At 43.6% G+C, this 24,106-nt stretch overlaps 2 protein-coding genes across 4 annotated transcripts in view; one reads left to right on the top strand and one right to left on the bottom strand.

The window, feature by feature from the left end:
• HACD3 (3-hydroxyacyl-CoA dehydratase 3) overlaps positions 1-2,842 on the top strand; it is a 47,253-nt gene extending 44,411 nt beyond the window's left edge. For both annotated transcript variants that reach the window (XM_008053113.1, XM_021709784.1), the window contains one exon: positions 1,237-2,842. In XM_008053113.1, coding sequence (XP_008051304.1) covers positions 1,237-1,313 — 77 coding nt within the window. In that variant the 3' untranslated portion in view covers positions 1,314-2,842. The remainder of the gene's footprint in view (positions 1-1,236) is intronic.
• A 428-nt stretch (positions 2,843-3,270) lies between these two features.
• The window catches only part of INTS14 (integrator complex subunit 14), a 35,392-nt gene continuing 14,556 nt past the window's right edge, over positions 3,271-24,106 (bottom strand). Inside the window, exons 6-12 of one of the 2 annotated variants that reach the window (XR_002481626.1) lie at positions 21,276-21,368; positions 19,084-19,228; positions 16,343-16,476; positions 9,872-9,990; positions 5,825-5,890; positions 3,803-4,532; positions 3,271-3,413 (exon numbers count right to left, since the gene is read on the bottom strand). Coding sequence is in view for 1 of the 2 variants with exons in the window: in XM_008053104.1 (XP_008051295.1) it covers positions 4,281-4,532; positions 5,825-5,890; positions 9,872-9,990; positions 16,343-16,476; positions 19,084-19,228; positions 21,276-21,368 (809 nt within the window). In the remaining variant the exon portion in view is untranslated. Of the gene's footprint in view, positions 3,414-3,802; positions 4,533-5,824; positions 5,891-9,871; positions 9,991-16,342; positions 16,477-19,083; positions 19,229-21,275; positions 21,369-24,106 lie in introns of those variants that run through there. The other variant, XM_008053104.1, reaches the window with a different exon arrangement.

Here is a 24,106-nt window from a genome sequence, read left to right as displayed (position 1 = left end):
TGAGACCAGCCAGGGTAACGTCTCTTAAAAAAAAAAAAAATTAGCTGGGCATGGTAGCTCATACCTGTAGTCCAAGCTTTTTATTCCATGTCTTTTCTACTTCACCAAAGGGTGTGGTGTCATCAGTTTCTAACCAAAAATGTTAAAATGCTTTGGCCCTTGAAGAGAGTAAGCTTCACTTTAAAAAATACACTCATTAGAAGACTACTTCGTCTCTTCTAGGGGACAAATTCACTATTACCTTAATTAGGCCCTATGTACTGGGCATAGAGAAAATGATCAGCAAGAATGAGTATGAGAAAGACATGATGTTTTAGTGAACAAGTTAGAGAGGTAGAAATAATTAATGTACACTGACTAGCATCTTTTCATGTTGTTTATATTGTATGCTCTGATCTTTAAGACTTTATGCTCATCTTTAGTTTGTCTATAATGGATATGTAGTTGTTCTTTTCTTAATCTTTTAGAACAAAATAAGCCCTAAATTCACATTTACAATTCCAAAGCAGTATAAACAGCCAGTTAACATCTGTATATAGGTCACAGCACTTTTAAAGACACACATTCTCTCACAATACATGAAATGAGTATTTTTTAACCCTATTGTGTACATGAGGAAGTCGGGTGAGGCTAAGCTATGAGACCAACCAGTGATCAAGGGGTATCAAAGTCTGTTTTCAACTCTGAAACCCATGTTTCCCAATTCACTGAATTGTGCTTCTAGAAAAGTGTCTTGTACCTTTTAGACTATTGCTTAACACATGTTCTCAAGTAGTCTTGAACTAAAAAGTAGGTTGTTTCTATGCTTAAGATTTGTGCATTACATTGTATATAAATTTTACCTTAGAAGAATGAATATTTAACTTTACTTACTGAAGCATCTGGGGTTGAGGTGTTTTATGTCTGCAGCTTACGTTGAAATACTTCAGAAATTATATGGAGAGAGGGTGAATAGGCATGTGATAAAGCAAATGTAGTAGAAACATAAATTTAAGTCCAGGTATTCACTGTACAGTGATTTGATCTTTTTATGTGTTTGAAAAATGTATAACAAGATATGGGGAGAAATGAAGTTGTAAAGCATTGATCATGTTAAGTCATTTCTGAGCGGCCTCAGCAAGCTTCGTGCTGTGGGGTGTGAAAAACAGGCAGCAAGTCATGCCCAACATAGGAGCGCCTGGATATAAACAGATCAGATAGGATGCTCATTACTAATTGGCTTCTTTTCTTTTTCAGGGTTGTACATAAATTTCCGTCATCTTTATAAACAGCGCAGACGGCGCTATGGACAAAAAAAGAAAAAGATCCACTAAAAGGAGATTCAAATGGATTCTTGCCAGTTTGAGCCTAATCTATGATTCTTACAGTTTTACCTTCTTGTACCAGTATAAAAGTTTTTTAAACTTAAACGATTAAATTCCCAGTGAGGTGATCTTCCTTCTCCCCAGTAACATTCCTGAATTTACTGTGACCTTATTGTAGTACTTGCATGACATGGATTTCTGACACCTGATGACAGGTACACTCAGTGCATTCAGTTAATGACAGCAGTGGGCTCAGCCCACCCACCCTACTTCATGTCCCATATGATACATGCCAGAGATATCTTTCCAGTGCTTTATCCCTACAGTGTAGACAGTTCTTAGGGTTGGAATTTGTCCTTTTCAGCTGTTACTTTGAAAAGAAGCATGACTATATTGCTCTATAGAAGGCTGTCAAAAGTAACTCAGGCAGGACTTAATTATTCTGTTCCCAAGGGGTTATTTATTTGTGGGTTGGCATTGACTTTGAAAATCAAGTAGACTGAGTCACTGATAAGACATTTTAAGTCAGAGTGAGCTCCCAGCAGCATCTTTTGCTGTGGTGTTTGGCCATGTGGGTGTGGAGAGGCACAGGGTGACTTGGAGAGCCCAGTCGACCTTGGGACACCATGACTAAATCAGAGCTGTTCTCAACACTAAAGAAAGATGGAACATTTAGAAAACAATAAGATTAAATTCAAATGGCAGCAGGGGTCAAAACGGAACACAAACATGGAGGCCACGCTGGCAGTAATACAGCTTCAGCCTGGGACAAAAAAACAAGCTGAAAGCATTAGGGTGGGCCAGGCTTGAGCAGGCCGGATGCACAAATGTGAAGTCAGTCTACTGCACTGGTTCATAGACTTGCGGACTTGGCTGAGTAAGTGGCAGGAAGGTGTGTTTTTGAATAGGCCTCAAAAACACTTGTTTTATTCTGCTGTTGTTAGATTGGCTTTTTTACCTGTCTGCAATAGGACCCTGAAAATCGCGGGAGCTTTGGTGGAGAGCCACCAGCTAGTCCTTCAGCAAGGACTTCTGGCAAGAAACCCAAGGTGGGAACCAAAAATCTAGGCCTGTAGTTACCTGTTGTAAAGACATCAGCTTCCTCTAATACATTCCAAGTAAACCAGGTAAAATAAGTGCTAGAAGTAGCGCTCAAGGGGGCTTAGGTGTGAGGACTCTTCCTGTCCTGCTGTTTTCATTGTTCCTGGGGGAAGGAAGACTCTGGGCAGATGCTGTTTTACAGACCCCAAGATGGAAACTTGGTTTGACCTAAAACATCTGATTAGCATAGATGGGCTGATTTTTAAAAAATTAATTGCACTGAAGGATACACTGCATGTCTGTAACATCTGTTGCCTCTTGTTTGTATTGATTTCTGATGTTCTTTCCGCTGTGTAATTGGGCAAGTCAGCTTTGCAATAGGTTGTGCTGCATCCTTGTGGCAGCATTCTGTATTCTTTGTGATGTTACAAACCCCTTTATTGCTGAGAAAGTGAGATTGTGCATTTCTATTAAAACATTTGCAATCAAAATTCTAATAACTGTGCCTAAGGATCATTTAGTCTAATGGTTTTCCAGCTGTTAGTGATAAAGTCTGTGGTTCAGGCAAAATACCCTGCAGCAATTGAGCATGTTAAACTCACGGCTGCAGTGTGGCAGTGTGGGGGAGGCATCTGGAAAAGCATCAAGATTCAGGTAGAACCTTGAAGAGTTGCCCAAGGGCATGACTGGCCCACGGTCCTGAAGCTGGCTGAAGCTGGCTGACGAGTTGAGCCATAACTGACTTAGGAACCAGTGATGTCAGAATCGTTGGCCAGAACCTTGCTTGGACGTGAGGCCTGATCAGTGTCAGAAACAAACAGGAAATCACTGTGGATCACAGGAGGCCTCAGGGTTTGTGAATTCTGCCATGTGGGAAGTAGAAATCATATTCAACTGAGAGGACAGACCAAAAGGCTAAGGACCATTAGTTTCACAGTGAAACCATTTTTTAGAAAATCAAATATTTATTTTCATTTAAAAAAAACTTTAAGAAATAAGAATCATTTTGCACATGTGGTTTCTCTTTAAAAGTCTGTATTGTAAGATATTCCAAAAGCACCTAAGAGTCTCACCATTTTACCCAAGTTTTTTTTTTCTTTTGAGTTGGAGTCTCACTCTGTCACCCAGGCTGGAGTGCAGTGGCATGCTCACAGCCACTGCAGCCCTGACCTACTGGGCTCAGGCGATCCTTCCGCCTCAGTCTTCAAAGTAGATGGAAATACAGGCACATGCCACCACACCTGGCTAATGTGTGTGTGAGACCTGGCTAGTGTGTGTGTGTGTGTGTGTGTGTGTGTAGAGATGAAGTCTCGCGAAGTTGCCCAGGGTGTGTGTGTGTGTGTGTGTGTGTGTAGAGATGAAGTCTCACGAAGTTGCCCAGGGTGGTCCTGAACCCCTGAGCTCAGGCAATCCTCTGGCCTCTGCCTCCCAAAGTGCTGGGATTATAGGTGAGCCACTGCACCCAGCTTTTACCCAAGTTCTAAGGAAAGTTCTGAAATTTCATGGTGTTGAGTTTGTGCTTAGCAAGCCCCAGACTACAGAGTGGCTTCTACCAAGAACAGAAGCATGAAAGAGTCCTTAGAGTTGAGGCAGAAAGCTGGAGAGAAGATGCTTTCTGGAAGCCAGAGGACCCTGGCTGTCCAGGTTTCCTGCGAAAGCTGGAGTTCTGTCTCGTCTCCGAGTGTCTTGGGAGCTGTGCCCGTAATGGCAGCGGTAGCTGTCTTTTAGGCTTAAAAATCATGAGCCCCACGAAGTGAGAGCCCAACCAGCCAACCATGCTTCAGGCTCTCTGCATACTAGAGTCATTCAGCACAGCACAGATGCTTCTGTTGCAGCCTTGGGGGTCCCGGGTGGCTGTTGCCAATGTGAACGCACTGGAAAGGTTTTTGCTCAAAATCATTTTCCACTGAAAAAAGAAGGCTCTGAAAGTGAGTGTCACATCCTCTCAGTGCTGCTACCAGAGAAGTCTGTGTGCAGAGGCGTGATGTTCTGGTCGTACATGGCATACTCAGAGGTGCCTGTGCTGGCCAGCTTGAGCTGCTGGGCCGCGTGGGTCAGCTGGAATGCTGCATCGGGGTGGGCTGTGTCAGGCAGCAGGGTGCACTCCCTCTCCAGCATGTCTGCCACCCCTTTCAGCAGGTCCAGGAAACCAAAGGCCAGGGCGGCCTTTCGCAGACGGTTCAGTTCCTGAATTGGGACAGAAAGACACCAAGGTTCCTGAGATTTGTCCTCATCAGTTCTGAATAAGTTATCCCTGACCCTAACTTCAGGATGTATTTTCACAGGAGAACGAGCATTTATATGGAGATGCCAGTAATGGGGATAGATGGCACTGACCGGAAGCCAGCCAAAGAAGACAGCTGCCATCACCACCATCAGTGGGCACTTAAGCCAAACATGGTGGCAGGAACTCTGCATACTCATAACTATAAGGAGTATGGCTTTTCCTCTGCTAATTGGGTATGGAAAAGACTTGCCCCAAATCTCAAAGGGCTCTTAACCTCTTCTCTGGTGGGGCCATGGAAAGAATGACATAAACATATTTGGAGGAGGCCTTGGAGGAGTTGGGCAGGTAAGACTGCCACAAAGGAAGGCTGGGGAGTGAAAGAAGTAGAGAAGTACCAGGTGCCTACCAACCCTCAGCCTCAGGCAAGCCATGTGGCCTCTTCAGGTCTCCAAGGCCTCACTGACAAGATGAGGCAGACAGCCCTTCCCTGCCCACTGCAGGTCTGAAGCCATCCATTTCTAGAGGCCCTTTCCTGCCCTAATAACCAGAAAACCAGGAAAGAGGGCTGGGCTCTCTGGCTGCCTCTACTGTTACCTGTTAAAAAGTGAAAAGTTCAGGAGAAGCCAAGGAACACTGTGTCATCTGAATAATCTGATGGCTGCAGGTAGAGCTCCGTGAACATGCACTGCAGGCAGGGAGAGCCTGGGACTGAGTAGCTTTGGCTGGGACTGAGTAGCCTTGGGAACTTCACGATTCTAACCATGCCAGCTTCTTGGGGTGGGCTGGGTACTGCACTAGGGTGGGGAGGCCACAGCCCACTATCCCTCAGTTGCTTCCTTCAGCCATCCACAGCAGCACCAACATAGGACACCCTCCAAGTGCTCAGAACAAGGCCCTCTGAATCCTCCCAATTCTTGCTTGGATTTAGGGCCTTTTAGACCTATCACTTCTACACTGTGACTTGATGAAAACTGAGGCACAGGTTGTACGTTCTAATCCCACCCACTCACACTGCTGCCTGCTTCTGCCATCAGAGACCACCCTTCCTAGACACATAGGTCATGCATTCTAATCCTACCCATTTTCACAACACCGCCTGCTTTTACCATCAGAGATCACCCATCCTGGACACACAGGTCCTGCATTCTAATCCCACCCACTCTCACACCACTGCCTGTTTTTACTCTCAGAGCACCCCATTCTAGACACCTCCTGAACACAGCCTCTTCCACTTTAATTCTGACAGTCTTACCTTATAGAATGTCTGTGTTTTTTCAGGTAGTTTCCTTGCATTTCTTAAAATCTTCTGTACATCTGTCTATTTAGGGTTAAAAAAAAATCCAACATTAGAATTCTGTGCCAAAAAGAACACAAGATAATGATTCTGAGTGATTAAAGGAATGACAATGAGAATAGCTACAATGTTGTGACAACACTCCCTTCCTGAGTGAACATCAGTGATCTGTTCAATACTAGCAAAGCACTCCTTCCTTCAAAAGCCTTGAGAATAAGAGGAATCTCTTGACAGCAATGAGCCTGTCTCACAAAAATATACCCAGTAAACCCCTACATCCATGGCCAGCTGCTTTTCTGCAAGACTATTCAGTGGGGAAAAAAGTCTCTTCAACAACTGGCGCTGGGACAACTTGATATCCACATGCAAAAGAATCTCAGCATACACAAAAATAACTCACAATGGATCAGAGACCTACATGTAAGAGCTAAAACTATAAAACACTTAGAAGAAACATGGGGGAGCTGGGTGAGGTAGTGTGCACCTACAGTGCACCTATGGTCCCAGCTACTCAGGAGGCTGTGGGAGGACAGCTTGAGTCAAGGTGTTTGAGACCAGCGTGGGCAACATAGCAAAAAAGTAGAGTCTCTATGAAAAATAAAAATTAGCCCAGTGTGGTGGCCCATGCATGTAGTCCCTGCTGCCTGGGAGGCTGAGGCAGAGGATCGCTTAAGCAGGGTGCTGGAGACTGCAGTGAGCTATGATCACACCACTGTACTCCAACCTGGGTGACAGAGTGTGAACTAGTCTCTTTAAAAAAAAAAGAAGCCAACATAGGTGTAAACCTTTAGACACCGGCTTTGGCAATGATCTCTTAGTTATGACAGCAAAAAGCACAAGCAACAAATGCAAAAAATATACAAATTTGACTTCATCAAAACTAAAAACTTTTGTGCATTAAGGGACACCATCAAGAGTATGAAAAGGCACCCCACAGAGTGGGAGAAAATATTTACATATCATATATCTGCTAAGGGCCTACTACCCAGGATACATTAAAAACTCAAGAACAGTTGGGTGCAGTGGCTCATGCTTGTAATCCTAGCACTTTGGGAGGCGGAGGCGAGAGGACTGCCTGAGCCTAGGGGTTTGAGACCAGCCTGGGGAACTTGGCGAGACCTTGTCTCTACAATAAATAAAAAAAGTAGGTGGGCATGGGGGCACACCCCTATAGTTCCAGCTACTTGGAAGGCTAAGGCAGAAGGATTGCTTGAGCCCAGCAGGTTGAGGCTGTGGTGGCCATGAGCATACCACTGTACTCCAGCCTGGGTGACAGAGTGAGGCTCCGATTCAAAAGAAAAAGAAAAACTGAAGAACAAAAAGATAATCCAATTAAAAAATAGACAAAGAGGCCAGGCTTGGTGGCTCAGCCAGGAATCCCAGCACTTTGGGAGGCCGAAGCAAGGGGATTGCCTAAGCCCATGGCTTCGAAACCAACCCAGGCAACTTGGCAAGACCTTGTCTCTATAATAAATAAAAAAGTTAGCTGGGTGTGGTAGCACGCGCCTGTAGTTCGGGTTACTTGGAAGGCTGAGGCAGAAGGATCGCCAGAGTCCAGCAGGTTGATGCTGGGGTGGCCGTGAGTGTGTCACTGCACTCCAGCCTGGGTGATGGAGTGAGACTCCAACTAAAAAAAAAAAAAAAAAAAAAGACAAAGAACTTGAGTAGACACTTCTCCAAAGAAGAAATACAAATGGCTGATAAGCCACTGAAAAGATGCACTACTAGTCATTAGAGAAATGCAAATCAGCACCACAAAGACCACACCACTCCATACCTACCATTATGGCTTTAATTTAAAAAATGGAAAATAATGCATATTGGTGAAGATAGAGAGACTAGAACACTTATATTGCTGGTGGGAATGTAAAATGGTACGACCACTGTGAAAAAATGTGGCAGTTTCTCAGTAAGTTAAACAGAATTGCCATATGACCCAGCAATCCATTGCTGAGTACATACCCAAGGATATGAAAAATAAGTGTTCAGACAAAAACCTGTACATGAATGTTCATAACAGCATTATTCACAATAGTCAAAAGGTAATCTTAATGTCCATCAACTGTATAAAATATGACATAAACATATAAAATATGTGTATATATATATATAAATATTATTAAGTCATAAAAAGGAATTAAGTACTGATACATGCTACAACATGAATAAACCCTGAAAACAGTATGCACCGGACTTGGTGGCTCAGCCTGTAATCTCAGCACTTTGGGAGGCCGAGGTGAGCAGATTGCCTGAGCCCGCAGTTCGAGATCCGCCTGGGCAACTTGGCGAGACCTCATCTCTACAGTAAATCAAAAAATTAGCTGGGCGTGGTAGCATACGTCTGTAGTTCCAGCTACTTGGAAGGCTACAGTGGCTGGGAGCAGCCACTGCACTCCAGTCTGAGCGACAGAGTGAGATTCCAACTCAAAAAAAAAAAGAAAACGGTATGCTAAGTGAAAGAAGCCAAACACAAAAGGCCATCAATTGTATGATTCTGTTTGTAGGAAATATCTGGAATAGGTAAATACATAGAGACAGAAAGTGAATTAGTGGTTGCTGGGCCTGGGAGAAGAGAGGAACACAGAGTGACTGGCTTACTGGGTACAGGGTTACCTTTTGGAGGGATTAAAATGTTCTAGAACTAGACAGTGGTGACAGCTACACAGCACTGTGAGTGTACTAAAAGCCAATGAATTATGCACTTTAAAACTGATGAAGGTACTTTATGTTATGTGTAGTTTAGCAGAACAAGAAAAATACACCCAGGACCAAAACAAAATTTAAAAAATAACTTAAGAAAAACTCAGCTAACACTGGTGGTGGAAGAGGTTCTAATCATCCTCCTGACAAGGAAATGCTAGGGCCAAAGGACAGCAGGAAGGGAAAAGACCCTGACTTTTCAACAAAGAAGTAGCCCTGTCCCTGAGCCGTAGAAGGATGTGGTTCAGTCTCCATGGTAAGGGGCTCAAAGAAATTCCGTGCTTTGGGAGGGTGACATGAGTGGACTGCCTGAGCCCGTGGGTTCGAGACCTGCCTGGGCAACTTGGCAAGACCTCATATCTACAATAAATAAAAAATTAGCCGGACATGGTAGCGTGCACCTGTAGTTCCAGCTACTTGGAAGGCTGAGGCAGAAGGATTGCCGGAGCCCAGCAGGTCGAGGCTGCGATGGCTGGGAGTGGCCACTGCACTCCAGTCTGGGCGACAACTCAAAAAAAAAAAAAGAGACTCTGCAGCCCACAGAAGCTACATTTGTGGTCCAAGGGCCCGACCACCTCTTCTCAGTAGGCTGAGGCTAGACTCACTGGAGGAACAAATGTAAATAAAGTTACTCAAAGGAGAAAAACATTTGAAGAAGTAATTTTCAAAACCAGGTATAAGTAACTTTACATCAATGGAAGGAGAAATGTCCCAAGTACCTGCCTAAAAGCAGATTTCCTTGATAACTAACTATGCTATTTTAGCTACCTAGGAAACTTTTTGTGGAATTACAATGTAACGGCTTGGGCTCTACTGTAGGGAAATTACCATACGAAGGCTTCTACATCTTTTCCAAAACTGCTGTTGAAGACAATGCCCACTATTTCTTTAGTGCCTCAACGTGTGAAAACTTTATATTAAAATTCAACACAGGAAGGAGCCTCTCTAGAAGACCTCACAGACAAGAACAACTGAATAACCCAACGTGTTTCTTTTTTGACCTTGGTAGCAGGAAGATCAGAGCCAAACTCCTCAAATGCAATTATCATTTAGCCCTGGGTTCCCAGCACAGTAGTCTTCTTTCTCTATGATTATTGCTTTAAATTTTGCAAAAAAAAAAAAAAATGATTTTGCTATATATGTGTTTAACTGTAGGGCATCTCAAATCCTTTTTGGAATAATGACAAACATTAGAAGTAAATTAATTACTAAGTATCAAAGGAAAGCAAAATCAAATCCAATGTCTGCCTGTCTGCCCACATGCCCCTCCTGTCCCCAGGAAAGCCATGTCAATGGCAGTGTCACCTGCAGGCCACTGGGTTTGATCCAGACAGTCACATTCTGGGCATAACTGCGTTTGTTTTTGGGCTGCAAGGGGAATGGGCTCTTATTGTCATCCTCACCATAGGGGTTTTCTTTAGCATCTGAAAAGAAAAAGACATTTTTGAAACAACATTTGGCAAAACACAATCAATTACATTTCCAATTAGGCTAGATGCTCTTTGAATCACTCTATCTTTTATATCCCATTACTGTGTTAATTAAGAAAATCTACCCATTGTAGTCAGCCTTATGCAACAGAAAGCACTGATGTAGGAGCCCCAGCAGTCAAGAGGCCACCTGCATGGAAACAGCTCCACGTTTTCACAGAAACAGGCCTCATGTGTCTGCTTTATAAATTAAGGCCAGAGGACAAAACAAATACATACAATAGTAAGATACACATTTAAAATACACATATATAAGCAGGGCTCGGTGGCTCAGCCTGTAATCCCATGCCTTTGGGAGGCTGAGGTGAGTGGATTGCCTGAGCCCGTGGGTTCAAGACCCGCCTGGGCAACTTGGTGAGACCTCATCTCTACAATAAATAAAAAAATTAGCCGGGCATGGTAGCACGCGCCTGTAGTTCCAGCTACTTGGAAGGCTGAGGCAGAAGGATCGCCGGAGCCCAGCAGGTCAAGGCTGCGGTGGCCGGGAGTGAATACATTATCTGTAAATAGTTCATTCATATATCTACTCATTCGTTCACTATCTGTAAATAGTTCACTCAGGTATTCACTCACTTGTTCATTCGTTATCTATACATGATTCATGTATTCACTCACTTATTCATTCATTATCTATAGTAAGACCCCACTATGTGGCAAGCTCTGTGCTAGGAATTGTGCCTAGAAGACACATTTTGGCCTCAAGGAACATACAGAATAAGAAATATAAGGCCAGGCACGGTGGCTCACGCCTATAATCCCAGCACTTTGGGAGGCCAAGGTGAGAATTGCCTGAGCCTACAAGTTTCAGATACATGGTGAGACCTCATCTCTGCAACAAATTAAAGAAATTAGCTGGGCATAGTGGCGTCTGCCTATAGTTCCAGCTACTTGGAAGGCTGAGTTGGAAGGATTGCCTGAGTCCAGCAAGTTGAGGCTATGATGGCCATGAGTGTGTCACTGCACTCCAGGCTGGGTGACAGAGTGAGACTCCAACTCAAAAAAAAAAAAAATAGAAATATTTATTCAGTTCCCACTGTGTTGGACACTGACAGGTGTTCAGGAGGAAGCATCATTAATCTGGTCAGAGATGAGGATGCCAGGCTCAAAAAGGCTGGACTTACAAAAGGCATCAGGGATACCACTGGGCCTGCTTCTGCAACCAACACTTCTACCATCAACACTGCTGTTCCCCCACCTAACCAACAGTCTGCTCAGTAGTCGATCTACCTTCCAGGTCTTGACCCGATCCTACCCTCCATGAAGCTGTCCCAAGTTTTTCTGGCAGGCAGTGATTTCTTCTGACCCTTGTGCCTCACAGCACTCAGGATCAGTATCAAACACTGCAGCATCTAATCAGAGCCTATTCTGTACTGTCTTTAATTGGAGCCTGGATGTGATAACTAGCTTAACAGACAGGAAGTATCATATTAATGAAAAAAGAACAGGAGACTCAGAAATAAGAAATATGATCATAGAAATAAGAAATAGAACAGCTGCAAGGTAAATGTGAAAATACCTTACAGAAGACAGAACAAAATTTTTACTTTTTTTGAGTTGGAGTCTCACTCTGCTGCCCAGGCTAGAGTGTAATAGCACACTCACAACCACTGCAACCTTGACCTGTTGGGCTCAGGCGATCCTCCTGCCTCAGACTTCCAAGTAGCTGAAACTATAGGTCTACACCAGCACACCTGGCTAATTTATTTTTTTGTACAGATGAGGTCTCACTATATTGTCCAGGCTGGTCTCAAACTCCTGGACTCAGGCATTCTTGTCGCGTTGGCCTCCCAAAGAGCTGGGATTACAGGATAAGCCACTATGTCCTGCCAGAAAAAAAAATTTTTAATGGAAAAACAAGTAGGAAATGATAGAAAATTACACACACACACCCCCAATATTATGCTCCAGAAAGGCAGAACAAAGAATACAGAGAGACAAGCAAAGAAATGACTTGTGTCCTGGACTGAAGAGCATGATTCGCCAGGTGGACAGGGTCCACTGTGTGCCCTGCAAGATGAGTGAAGAAACCTACAGTATGTCCATCACCCCGAAAATACAGAATACCAGGGTGAAAGGAAGACACTCGTGGGGTTGCAGGCAAGATACAGCTCAGGACAAAGGTTTCTGGACATCGTGGTGTCAGACTCCTAGGAGCAATATTGGAGCCAGAAGGGACAACAGAGCAGCTTCAAAACTCTGAGGGAATGACTGCCAATGTAAAGCTCAATTCTCGGTGAAACCACCATAAGGGAAAAGGATAAAATAAAGATATACATGTTTCCAAATATACAAGATTTCAAAACATGTGCTTCCCATGTGCTCTCTTCTCTTCTGAGGAGGAGTCATGAAACAGGAGATCACAGAGAGGTGGGTGGGGAAGACTCGGATGACACTCACGCCACAGACCTGGAATGGCCAGTCCACAGCAGAGCAGGAAGACGAGACAAGAAAACTAACAAAAGGCCTGAAGAATGTGCTTTGCTGAGGGAGAAATCAGTGAGAGGTGCATAGGAGACAAGCAAAGAAAAAAAAAAGTACTGGGCATGGATGAGGGGACACAAAGGTACAAAACAAAGGCAATGTAACGTGGAATGCACAGGGCTTGGCTGTAAATAACACTGACATCATCGAACAAGGATTGGATTCTGATCTGACCAAAAAGAACATCACAACCACATTGAGAAGATGATGGTGTAAGAGAGCTCAACAATCACTCTTCAAAACAGAAGAAAAAAGCCCCAAGAAACAGCTTAATACTTGTATTATTTAGAAATGTAAATAAATATCAAAAGAAACACTTAAGTGTTAAAGTGGTTGTCTCCAAGAACAGAATTGGGAGTAGGAGGAATTGGTATAAGCAATAGCGCTACTTTGCATATTTTGCTTTAAAAAAAATAATGAAAACAGCAGTATCAGCATATACTGTGTATCAGGCACTTTATATTCATTCCCTCAATAATTCTCTCAATAACCCTCTAGGTAGGTTTTATTGTTAACTATTTGTTACCATAATGCCAATTCTAACCTCAGAAGGCTGCCGTGAGAGTTAAATAAGGCAGTACATTTCACTGTGTCCAGCACTGTGCCTAACACAAAGTTCAGTTCAGTGTGATATCAGCTATTGTCATCCCTGCTGAAAGTGGAACAGACCCCAGGAGGACACAGCAGTTCAGTCTGAATGGAGTAGTGTGACAAGTCTGTTGCTTGGTTGGAAGCAGCTGAGAAAGGAGGCAACCCTCCCATCTTAGATCACAACAGGCATCTGTGGTGAAATAGTCTAGGCAGAGGGTTGGCAAACTTTTTCTGTAAGGGCCAGACAGCAAATACTTAACCTTCATGGGTCACAGGGTTTTCATCACACTGAACTCCGTCACTGTAGCAGAGAAGAGGTATTCACTTACAATATATAAATGAATGAGGTTCCAATAAACTTAATTTTTTTTTCTTTTGTAGAGATGGGTCTTGCTATGTTGCCCAGGCTAGTCTCAAACAATCCTCCTGCCTCAGCCTCCCAAAATGTTGAGATTACAGGCATGAACCATTGCACCTGGCCTCCAATAAAACTTTATTTATGAAAACCTCTATTTATAAAACCAGTATTTTAAACTGGCAAGTGTAGCCTGTGAGCCAGTGAGCTTACTTTTGGTTTAAGTGAAGGGTAAGAACAAGGAGTGCTGCTTTCCACATGCACAGGCTGCACGTGATGGCATCTTCTACCCTTGTTCTCCTTTGGGTGCTTCCCTTTGTTCTCCTCCCCGCTGCCAGTCCCCCCTCCCTCCTCATCTCTCACAGCTCCTCCACTCTATCCAGGCTGACCACCCACCTGAAGCTGTGCTACACAGGCCCTGCTGTACAGTCACTGCCAAGCACAAGTGACTCTGGGCTCATGGCGCCCTCTTCTGTCCTCTTGGAACTCTGTCATCAAGATAGTCCTTCCACAGTCTCCACATAAGCTCTCAGGGAATTCTCTTCCTGGCCTTCCTTCACAAGGGACAATTTCCTCACACGATTTTAAAGCTTTTTTTTTAAAGCCACACATTTATCTTCAGTGGGAATATGTTTCTTCTGGGGAAGTCCTTTGCCTGGGGTTGCAGACGAATTCCGACAGGGTAAGGGTATTTTACAGAGGTATTCCTACAGAGTCAGTGCATTTTATTAGCTTCTGAGGTTGCATCATGGGTTTTATTAGCCTAGAACCAGTTTTTGCAGTTTGGCTTTGGAGTCTTTACTCCAAAATAGGTGGTATCAATTTGCAGGGTGCATGACCTGGGCTTTGTTTTTTGCTTTTTTAGTATGAGTCTCACTCTGTCGCCCAGGTTGGAGGGCAGTGGCACGCTCACAGCTGCTGCAGCCTCGACCTGCTCGGCTCAAGTGATCCTTCCGTCCCAGTCTTCCAAGTAGCTGAAACTACAGGCATGTGCCACTATGCCCAGCTAGACTTGGACTTTAATTGTTCACAGGGAACTTTAACATTTCTTTATATCTAGGGGAACCAGGTAGAAACAATGGGTGGAATTTTTCTCACTATCCTCTTGCTGAGGGGACAGACCTTTCACATTCTCAGTTTTATTCAGCAATTTCAGTTTTTTGTCTTATTTAGAACCAAAGTTACCACATCTGTTCCTTATAAGCCTTAAAGCCCCAGCCCCTCAGTTCTTACTCAAGGACTCGCAAACCACAACATGCTGCCTGGTTTTCAGTTAAGAGTGGTTTTTATATTTCTTTCTTTTTTTTTTTTTTTGAGTTGGAGTCTCACTCTGTCACCCAGGCTGGAGTGCAGTGGCATACTCATGGCCACCCCAGCACTGAGCATTGACCTGCCAGGCTCTGGTGATCCTTCTGCCTCAGCCTTCCAAGTAGCCAGAACTACAGGCACACGCTACCATGCCCAGCTAATTTTTGATTGATTGTAGAGATGAGGTCTTGCCAAGTTGCCCAGGTGGGTCTCGAACCCACGGGCTCAGGAAATCTACTTGCCTTGGCCTCCCAAAGAGCTGGGATTACAGGCTGAGCCACCAAGCCCAGCCGGTTTTTATATTTCTTAATGGCTAGGGGAAAAAAAGTCAAAGAATAATGTTTCATGACAGCTGAAATTATACCAAATATAGACTTCAGTGTCCATAAGTGAATTTCCAGAACAGTCACTAATGCTGGTTTGCAGATGGCCTATGCTGTTTCTGTGCTGCAGCGTCAGAGCAGAACGGCATAGCAGAGGACACTCAGCCTGCAGTGTCCCACTGGCCATGGGCCCTTTCCTGAAAAAACCTGCCAAGCCCCGATCTAGCTTCTAGGCCTACATGCAAACAAGATCTTCTCCAGGGCTCAGTGGCCAAAGACATTCCCCAGACGCTGCCTGGCACACCTATGTGAGACACTGCAGGCACATTTGGAGTCTCCCTACTCTTCTGTGATGTCATCTTCCTCCCTCATCTACCAGTGCCTTCCTGTTTCCCTTTGCTAGCCCCCACTTCCATGGCCCAGTAGCTGGTGCCCTCTAGGAGTCTGGTCCTCGGATCTCCTTTCACCTTAATCTGCACACAGTCTCATGTCCCCTAACAACAAGGATCTGTTCTGAGAAATGCATTGTTAGGTGATTTTATTGTGTGTGAACACCATAGCATGACTGACACACACATCTAGATGGTCTAGCCTACTATACACATAGGCTGTGTGGTGTAGCCTAGTGCTCCTAGGCTGCACACCTATACAGCAGGCTGCTGCCTGTTATACTGTAGGCAGCTGCAACACAATGGGAAGTATCTGTGTATCTAAATATATCTACACATGGAGAAGGTATAGTAAAAATATAGTATTATTATTCTCATGGGACCACTGTCATAAACGTAGTCCACTGACCAAAATGTCATTACACAGTGCATGACTGCACTTTCCCAAGGCTGGAGCTTCTTTTTTTTTTGAGTTGGAGTCTCACTCTGTCGTCCAGGCTAGAGGTTCCAGGAAGGTGCCAGTAAGGCAGTCTCAGGAAGAGGGATTATATTATCCAGGAACGAAAGAAACTACTTGGGTTGAAAACCATACTTTAAGAAAAAAAATTATAAAGATTAGCTTTCACTCTAAGCAGCTAAAGAGCTTGTATTTACTTAAAGTCATCCAAATGCTGTAAAATGCAGGAGTTCAAATATCACACTCTCCCGGTTCTCCATGCATACTCCCAGCATCATCAGTGACCACAGCACACCCCCAGCTCTCTGGCTGCTGTCAGAGACATTCAGAACAGCAGAATGAAAACAAAGTCAAGAAAAGCAGAATCTGGTCTGGATTATACCTGAAATAGGACCTAACTGTGCCATTTTCCCGAGCCATGGAAGAGGTTCTGGGCCAGGCTCAAAGAGAGACATCATGAGGTTTGATTTCTTCTTGCTGTCAGCCTGGGAGTAGAGCATTCCATGCCATTCAGAACTAGACAAAGATGGAAGACGGAAGAACATCACACCTGGGACTGTCAGATCAAACACATCTAGCTTGAAATCAGACATACTACTTTTACCAAAGTCAAATCCTAAATCTGAAAATGCATAGCACTGTCCCCTAATAGTTTCATTCTTCTGGGATATCTATGACAATTTAGGTAAAAGTATGTGTACAAGGGGGAACTCCCCCCAAAAAATGAAATTATCTTTTGAAGGGTGAGCTCCTTGTAGTACAGGCTTCCCCAGCTAGGTAAATGTTCTAGAAGCCCATCGGCATCTGTGTACCAGCTAGCATTGTTATCAGAAGCTGTGCTTGGCTTCAGTTAATTTTTCAATTTCAAGGTGTTTGACCATTTCATGATGAGTGATTTAAGAGAGCAACTGCCCACAATGCTCCACCCTCCCTTTTCACCCAATCTCATCCCAAGCGACGCCCCGAGGAAAAAAAAGTCCTCAAAGGGAAACATCTTGCCCATGTGGAAGAGATGAAACAAAAAATGGCAGAAGCACTAAAAGGCAACCAAAGTAAAGAATTCAAAAACTGTTTTCAGCAATGGAAAAAGTGTCTCAGTAGGTGTATTGCATCAGATGGAGAGTGCTTTGAAAGTGACTAAAGTTTAAACATGCAAGAATAAATACACAATTATTATAAACAAACTGTTTTTTGGGGGTCCCCTCTTGTATATGGAGATCAAAAGCAGTCTTGAAAGAGAAAAAACAGGCTGGACTCAGTGGCTCACCCTGTATTCCCAGCACTTTGGGAGGCTGAGGTGAGTGGATTGCCTGAGCCCGTGGGTTCGAGACCAGCCCGGGCAACTTGGTGAGACCTCGTCTCTACAATAAATAAAAAACTAGCTAGCCTGTAGTTCCAGCTACTAGGAACCTCAGCTTCTCCAAGGGGCCCATGATCTCATACTCAAGAGGCTTGGGTGCCAAGAAATACAGTGGACTAATACCTAATAAGAAGAGCTGCATTCCTTTTTGGACCAGCCTGTTCTGTTCTATTCTATTCTATTTTTTTGAGTTGGAGTCTCATTCTATCACCCAGGTTGGAGGGCAGTGGTACAATCATGGCCACTGCAGCCTCGACCTGCTTGGGCTCAGGCGATTCTTCTGCCTCAGCCTTCCAAGTAGCTGGAAATACAGGCATGCACTACCAGGCCTGGCTTATTTTTTGATTTATTGTAGAGACGAGGTCTCACCAAGTTGCCCAGGGTGGTCTCGAACCTCTGAGCTCAGGCAATCCTCTTGCCTCGGCCTCCCAAAGTTGCTGGGATTACATGCTTGAGCCATTGCACCCGGTCCAGGACCAGCCAATTTTAACTGCAGCAGAAATAGAATCATGCTTCTCCCTTATCCTAAGTCTTGATCTTTTGCACTAGTCAACCCTAGGTGGTGGCCAGAGCTAATCATTATCTCTTCTTTTTTAACATTCGGTATTATGGAAAGGGAAGTAAATAGCTTTGCAGATTTCAAAAGACTGAACAGGCTGGGCTCGGTGACTCAGCCTGTAATCCCAGCACTTTAGGAGGCCGAGGTGGGTGGATCGCCTGAGCTCGCAGGTTTGAGACCAGCCCCGGCAACTTGGCGAGACCTCATCTCTATGATACATCAAAAATTAGCCAGGCATGGTAGTGCATGACTGCAGTTCCGGCTACTTGGAAGGCTGAGACGGGAAGATCTACTGAGCCCAGCAGGTAGAAGTTGTGGTGGCCATAAGCATGCCACTGCACTCCAGCCTGGGCAACAGAGTGAGACTCCAACTCAAAAAAAAAAAGACTGAACAGAATATACACGCTAGAAGGGCCCTCCTCACAGGGAGAAGGCAGCAGAGTGGTTATGATATAAGCTTTGGGGTCAGAATGCACAGGTAAGAAGACTGGCTCTTTCATTTACTAGCTGTACGACCTTGGGCCAGTTTCGTGACTTCTCTAAGCCTTAGTCTCCTTACCTGTAAAATGGGGACAATGTTTATACTCCCCATGTAGTGTTGCCGGAGGGATTAAAAGTACATTAATATATGTAAAGTGCCTGGAGGCATGCCTGGCACACAGTAAAACGCTCAGTGCCACCAGTGTCCTCATTTAGTTCTACTCCCTCATCTTATAGACAAGGAGTCTGAGGATCCTGCCTAAGATCCTAAGCAAGTGGCAGGGTACGGCGGCTCAAGCCTATAATTCCAGCACATTGGGAGGCCGAGTTGGTGAGAGGATTGTCTGAGCTCAGGGGTTTAAGACCAGTCTGGGAAACTTGGCGAGACCTCATCTCTACAATAAACCAAGAAAAATTAGCTAGGCTTGATGGCGCATGCCTGTAGTTCCAGCTACTTGGAAGGCTGAGGCAGAAGGATCGCCTGAGTCCAGCAGGTCGAGGTTGTGGTGGCTATGAGCACTGCCTTCCAGCCTGGGTGACAGAGTAAGACTCTGTCTCAAAAAAAAAAAAATCCTAAGCAAGTGAGGAGCATTGCCATAATTGGAACCCAGGAATCCTGGATAGGATAAAGAGGAAGAAACTAGGACAGAAAAGTCTGTGGAATACTTCTCTTTGTAAACTGATTTTCCCTTTTATTCAGCCAAATGTAAACCAAGTTTCCTACCCTAATTGAACAATCGCCACCATTCCTTCTACTTTTAGGCTACCATGGAGCAGGACACAAAAATTGGGTATTTTTCCTGCAATCTGATTGGCTGAATTTTCATCCTCATTGTCATCAGTGATGCCAGTGCCCACCTCATCACCTTCTGTGGAAACAAAAACAGGTCAGACTGGGATTAGTTGTAAAAACCTCTTGAAGGGAAAGTGTGCAGAGTTGCAAGGGAACATTATAACAAGTAGAAAAAACTTATTCCACTTTTCCAATGTCCACACAGAAACCAGTTTCCACATATCATATGAATTCTATTTACATGAAACATCCAGAATAGGCAAATCTATAGAGACAGAAAGGATATTAGTGATTGTCTGGGACAAGGGAAGATGGAGGGCTAGCGGGTGATAGAAAAGTTCTAAAACTGTAGTGATGGCTCCACACTGTAAATACAATAAAACACACTTAATTACACACTTTAAATGGATGAATAAGTGGTATGTGAATGTTATCTCAGTAAAGCTGCTACATACACAAAAATCTGTTTTCACAGTTCCACTAAGAAGCTCAGTCGCTTTCTACTGGAGGGTCCAGGCACCCTTTAAAAAGAGCCAGATGTGGCAGGGTACAGTGGCTCACACCTATAATCCCAGCACTTTGGGAGGCCGAGGTAAGAGGAATGCCTGAGCCCATGGGTTTGAGAACAGCCTAGGCAACTTAGTGAGACCTCATCTCTACAATAAATCAAAAAAAGGAGCCGGGCATGGTGGCGTGTGCCTGTAGTTCCAACTGCTTGGAAGGCTGAGGTAGAAGGACCACCTGAGCCCAGCAGACTGAGGCTGCAGGGGCCGTGAGTGTGCCATTGCACTATAGCCTCAGTGACAGAGTGAGACTCCAACTCAAAAAAAAATAAAATAAAAAAAGAGCCATATGTAGAGAGTCAGCAAGCCTGTGCTCTGATAGTCTTTAGGCAGTAAGTGCTATGGGTCGGAATGGTAAATAATGACTGTTCTGTGAGCTCCCATGGAATGCTCCATGTCCTCTGCTGACAAATGAGTCTTCCTACAATTAATGTCCTTCAGAACACACACGTCTGCTCAGTTGTGTCCAAAGCTTTTTTGATTCAAGGGGAAGAATCAGCCCAGTTTAGTGAGGCATCCAACAGCTCTTTCATGTGGCCCTATTCTGCCTTTCCATGTTTTTCTTTCTACTGTTCCCCTACATAAATGCTTCTTTTTGCTCACATTCTTTGCTGACAAGCAGAAGTCCCCCATGACCTTAGCAATAAGGGAAATCTGGTTGTTCTGAGAACAATAAAGTACATTATGAAGACAGTGATCATAAATTCATTTGTAGGTGTATGTCAGGATTCTGCCTGTGAACATGTGACTGAGTGGCTGTGCAATATCCAATACTCCAACTGAGATAACCAGGCATGAGGGGAATGTGACCGAAACACAGAAGTGTAAACTTGATTGATTACATACACTTCTTGGAGCAAGTTGGTATATATAAAGTAGATGGTCAGTCTCAAACAAAAAAAAGAGAATTTTAAGTGGTAGAACTGAGATTTGAACCTGCAGTCAGTAGGGGACCAGAGCTCCTGCTCTATACCACCACACCACATGCCTTCCTTGAAAAATAGACCAGCATTACCCAAAGAGATGCTGAATTTGGGGACAAGACTTCATAGTTTCTAGAGAGGTATATTCTGCAACAATGAGACTCACGAGAGACTGGATTCATTCATTCATTCAATAGTATTTACTGAGTATCTGCTACATGTTGTGCTGGACACTAGTAGAATAGAGAGCAGTGCGGTTCTTCCCTTATGAAGCTGCATTTGATGTCCACATTTATCAAGCAACCTTCTGATAACCACTGTGGTGTTATCGGCATGTTCCTACTAGGAAAGGCCAAGCCCTAGTTGAGGGACTAAGCTTCCACCTCTCTAAAGAGGACCTCCACTGTAAACTCACAAATCTGCACACAGTAAATATGCATCAAAATGTTTTCCACCGAGTAAAGCAGAATTACTCTTCTGGTACATTAGGCAACATTCTCTTTTCTACAATCCAATTCTGTAACTATTCCTTTCCTCTAAATCCTGCAAAATGGGCTATCCTATTATCTAACATTCAAAAATAACTTTACATGATAAGATGCTTCATGTGTATTACTGGAATAGGAAGAAAACTCACCTTTGTTAAGTGCTATAGGTAAGACCAGATGTCTGGACAGAACTGGGGGACTTGAAATATCAGCTATGTCGATAAATCCCACTATTTCCAAATCTGAAAGGAAGAAATCAACATAGAACAAATTCATTCCAGGGTAAGTATGTTATTTTCTATGTATTAGATTTCACAAACATACTATTTAGGTGGAGTTTCAAATATGATGACTGGGTAAGTTAATAAATTTGTCTATAGATGAATCTCTAATAATTTGTATTTTACATAGTTCAGGAAATAATGACACTGCTTTTTGTTTAATGAATTTAAGTTATATAACAAATCAGTAAACTTTATTTTTATGAGGCCAGGTCCCCAACTAAGACAAAAAGCTTAAAGTTCAAATTGCTCCATATAATCAGATGTTCAGGTCACCACGAGGCATCATACTTGGACAACAACTTCACTACTTCACTTGGCCTTCCTTGGAGAGTAAAGCTATTGCATTACAAACATTTCCCTGGCTGGGCACAGTGGCTCATGCCTGTAATCACAGCACTTTGGGAGACTGAAGTAGGAGGACTGCTTGAGCCCAGGAGTTTGAGACTGGCCTCTGTAACACAGTGAGACCTCAGAGCTACAAAAAATTTAAAATTAGTCAGGCATGGTAGCACACACCTATAGTTCCAGTTACTCAAGAGGCTGAAGCAGGAGGATCACCTGAGCCCAGGAAGTTCAGGCTGAATAAATGGTGATCATGCCACTGCACTCCAGCCTGAGTGAGAAAGTGAGACCAATACTCAAAAAAAAAAAAAATTTCCCTGAGAGAAAAATATATTCTCTACAAAACCAAGGTAAACAGCCTAAGTATGACAATGATTCTTCTGCTTTATAGAAGCTGATTTAAACACCAAAAGTATTTGTTGAAAATCGAAAATAGGCCAGGCTCAGTGGCTCAGTCTGTAATCCCAGCACTTTGGGAGGCCGAGGCAAGAGGATTGACTGAACCTGCGGGTTAGAGACCAGCCCGGGCAACTTGGAGAAACCTCATCTCTACAATAAATAAAAAACTATCCAGGCATGGTAGCGTGTGTCTGTAGTTCCAGCTGCTTGGAAGGATGAGGCAGAAGGATCACCAGAGTCCAGCAGGTCGATGCTGGGGTGGCCGTGAGTATGCCACTGCCCTCCAGCCTAGGCGACAGAGTGACACTCCAACTTGGAAAAAAAAAAAAAGAAAATCTAAAATAAATAAGAATTGTTGTACTCAAAAGAACTTCTTTAAAAAGTTTCTGATTATATAAATATAAAAACCAGAAAACAATAAAAATTGTAAAGGAGAAAAGTAAAGCCACTCATTATTCATCATCAAAGGAAATCTCTATTAATATTTTATTGAATTGCTTTTCAGTCGTTCAATGCAAATACACACCCATATTCTCAAAACAACTTTTAAGAATCAGAATTCTGGCTGGGCTCAGTGGCTCAGCCTGTAATCCCAGAACTTTGGGAAGCTGAGGCGAGTGGACTGCCTGAGCCCTTGCATTCCAGACCCTCGTCTCTACAATAAAATAAAAAATAGCCGGGCATGGTAGCTCACATCTGTAGTTCTGGCTACTTGGAAGACTAAGGTGGAAGGATCGTTGGAGCACAGAAGGTTGACGCTGGGGTGGCCATGAGCATGTGTGCCACTGCACCCCAGCCTAGACGAAGGAGTGAGACTCCAACTCAAAAAAAAAAAGGATCAGAATTCTGGTAAGTACACTGCACTTCTAAGACATTAGAAAATGCTTCTCTGGAGATGTGTTCTCATCCTCCTTTGAGCAGCAAATGAATTAGCATAAGCATTTTTCATCTGAGTAGAAAAAGGCCTACAATATTTTAACCCTTTGCACTTGCACTTTAATCGCTTTATGTCCCTCAGAAGAGACATGGTAAATCTAGCAAACCATCAGATGTCCCCTCTGAGGGGACATAAAGAGATTGCTGGTGATTATACAGGACAAACTTATTCAAGCACAAATTTTTCAAAAATCTATTTTATTTGAAGTTTTCCACTCAAATTACATAAAAAAGCAAATAAAGAGATGAACTATATACTGAGATATGATGGATCAGTTGAGAAGTGGTTTTTAGGAATCACAAGTCCATCCTTCCACATCTTCTTAGAACAACAGACTGGACAATAAATTACATATTATTCATGTGGGAGGAAGAAAATGAGACTGCATTGTCTGCTCGAATAGAAAAATACCAGGTGAAAGATGTCCAACAAATTCCTATTGTACAATATGTATTAATGAACCTGCAGTGTATGTCGGTGACTGTTTCACACATTACCACATATTAGAAAAATATAAGATATACAATTTGGCTGGGCTCAGTGGCTCAGCCTGTAATCCCAGCACTCTGGGAGGCCAAAGTGAGTGAATTGCTTGAGGCCGCCAGTTCGAGACCAGCCCAGGCAACTTGGCAAGACCTCATCACTACAATAAAAATAAAAAATTAATCAGGCGTGGTGGCACACATCTGTAGCTTCAGCTACTTGGATGGTTGAGGTGGAAGAATTGCCGGAGGCCAGCAGATCAATGCTGGGGTGGCCGTAAGTGTGCCTGGGTAAAAAAGCGAGACTCCAACTCAAAAAAAAAGATATACAATTTATTTTTTTGTCATAACTTCCTCATTATAATAACAACATTATACTATTTAATATGAAGTGATTCATTTTTCACTATTTCATTAAAAAGTGTGGTCAAGCCGGGCTTAGTGACTCAGACTGTAATCCCATGCCTTTGGGAGGCTGAGGTGAGTGGATTGCCTGAGCCCGCGGGTTCGAGACCCACCTGGACAACTTGGCAAGA

This window comes from Carlito syrichta, unplaced genomic scaffold, assembly GCF_000164805.1.
Source record: "Carlito syrichta isolate Samal-C Ts95f unplaced genomic scaffold, Tarsius_syrichta-2.0.1 Scaffold73074, whole genome shotgun sequence".
In the NCBI taxonomy this organism is placed as follows: domain Eukaryota; kingdom Metazoa; phylum Chordata; class Mammalia; order Primates; family Tarsiidae; genus Carlito; species Carlito syrichta.
Note: the sequence above shows the minus strand (reverse complement) of the source record. Positions and strands in the feature narration are given on the sequence as shown.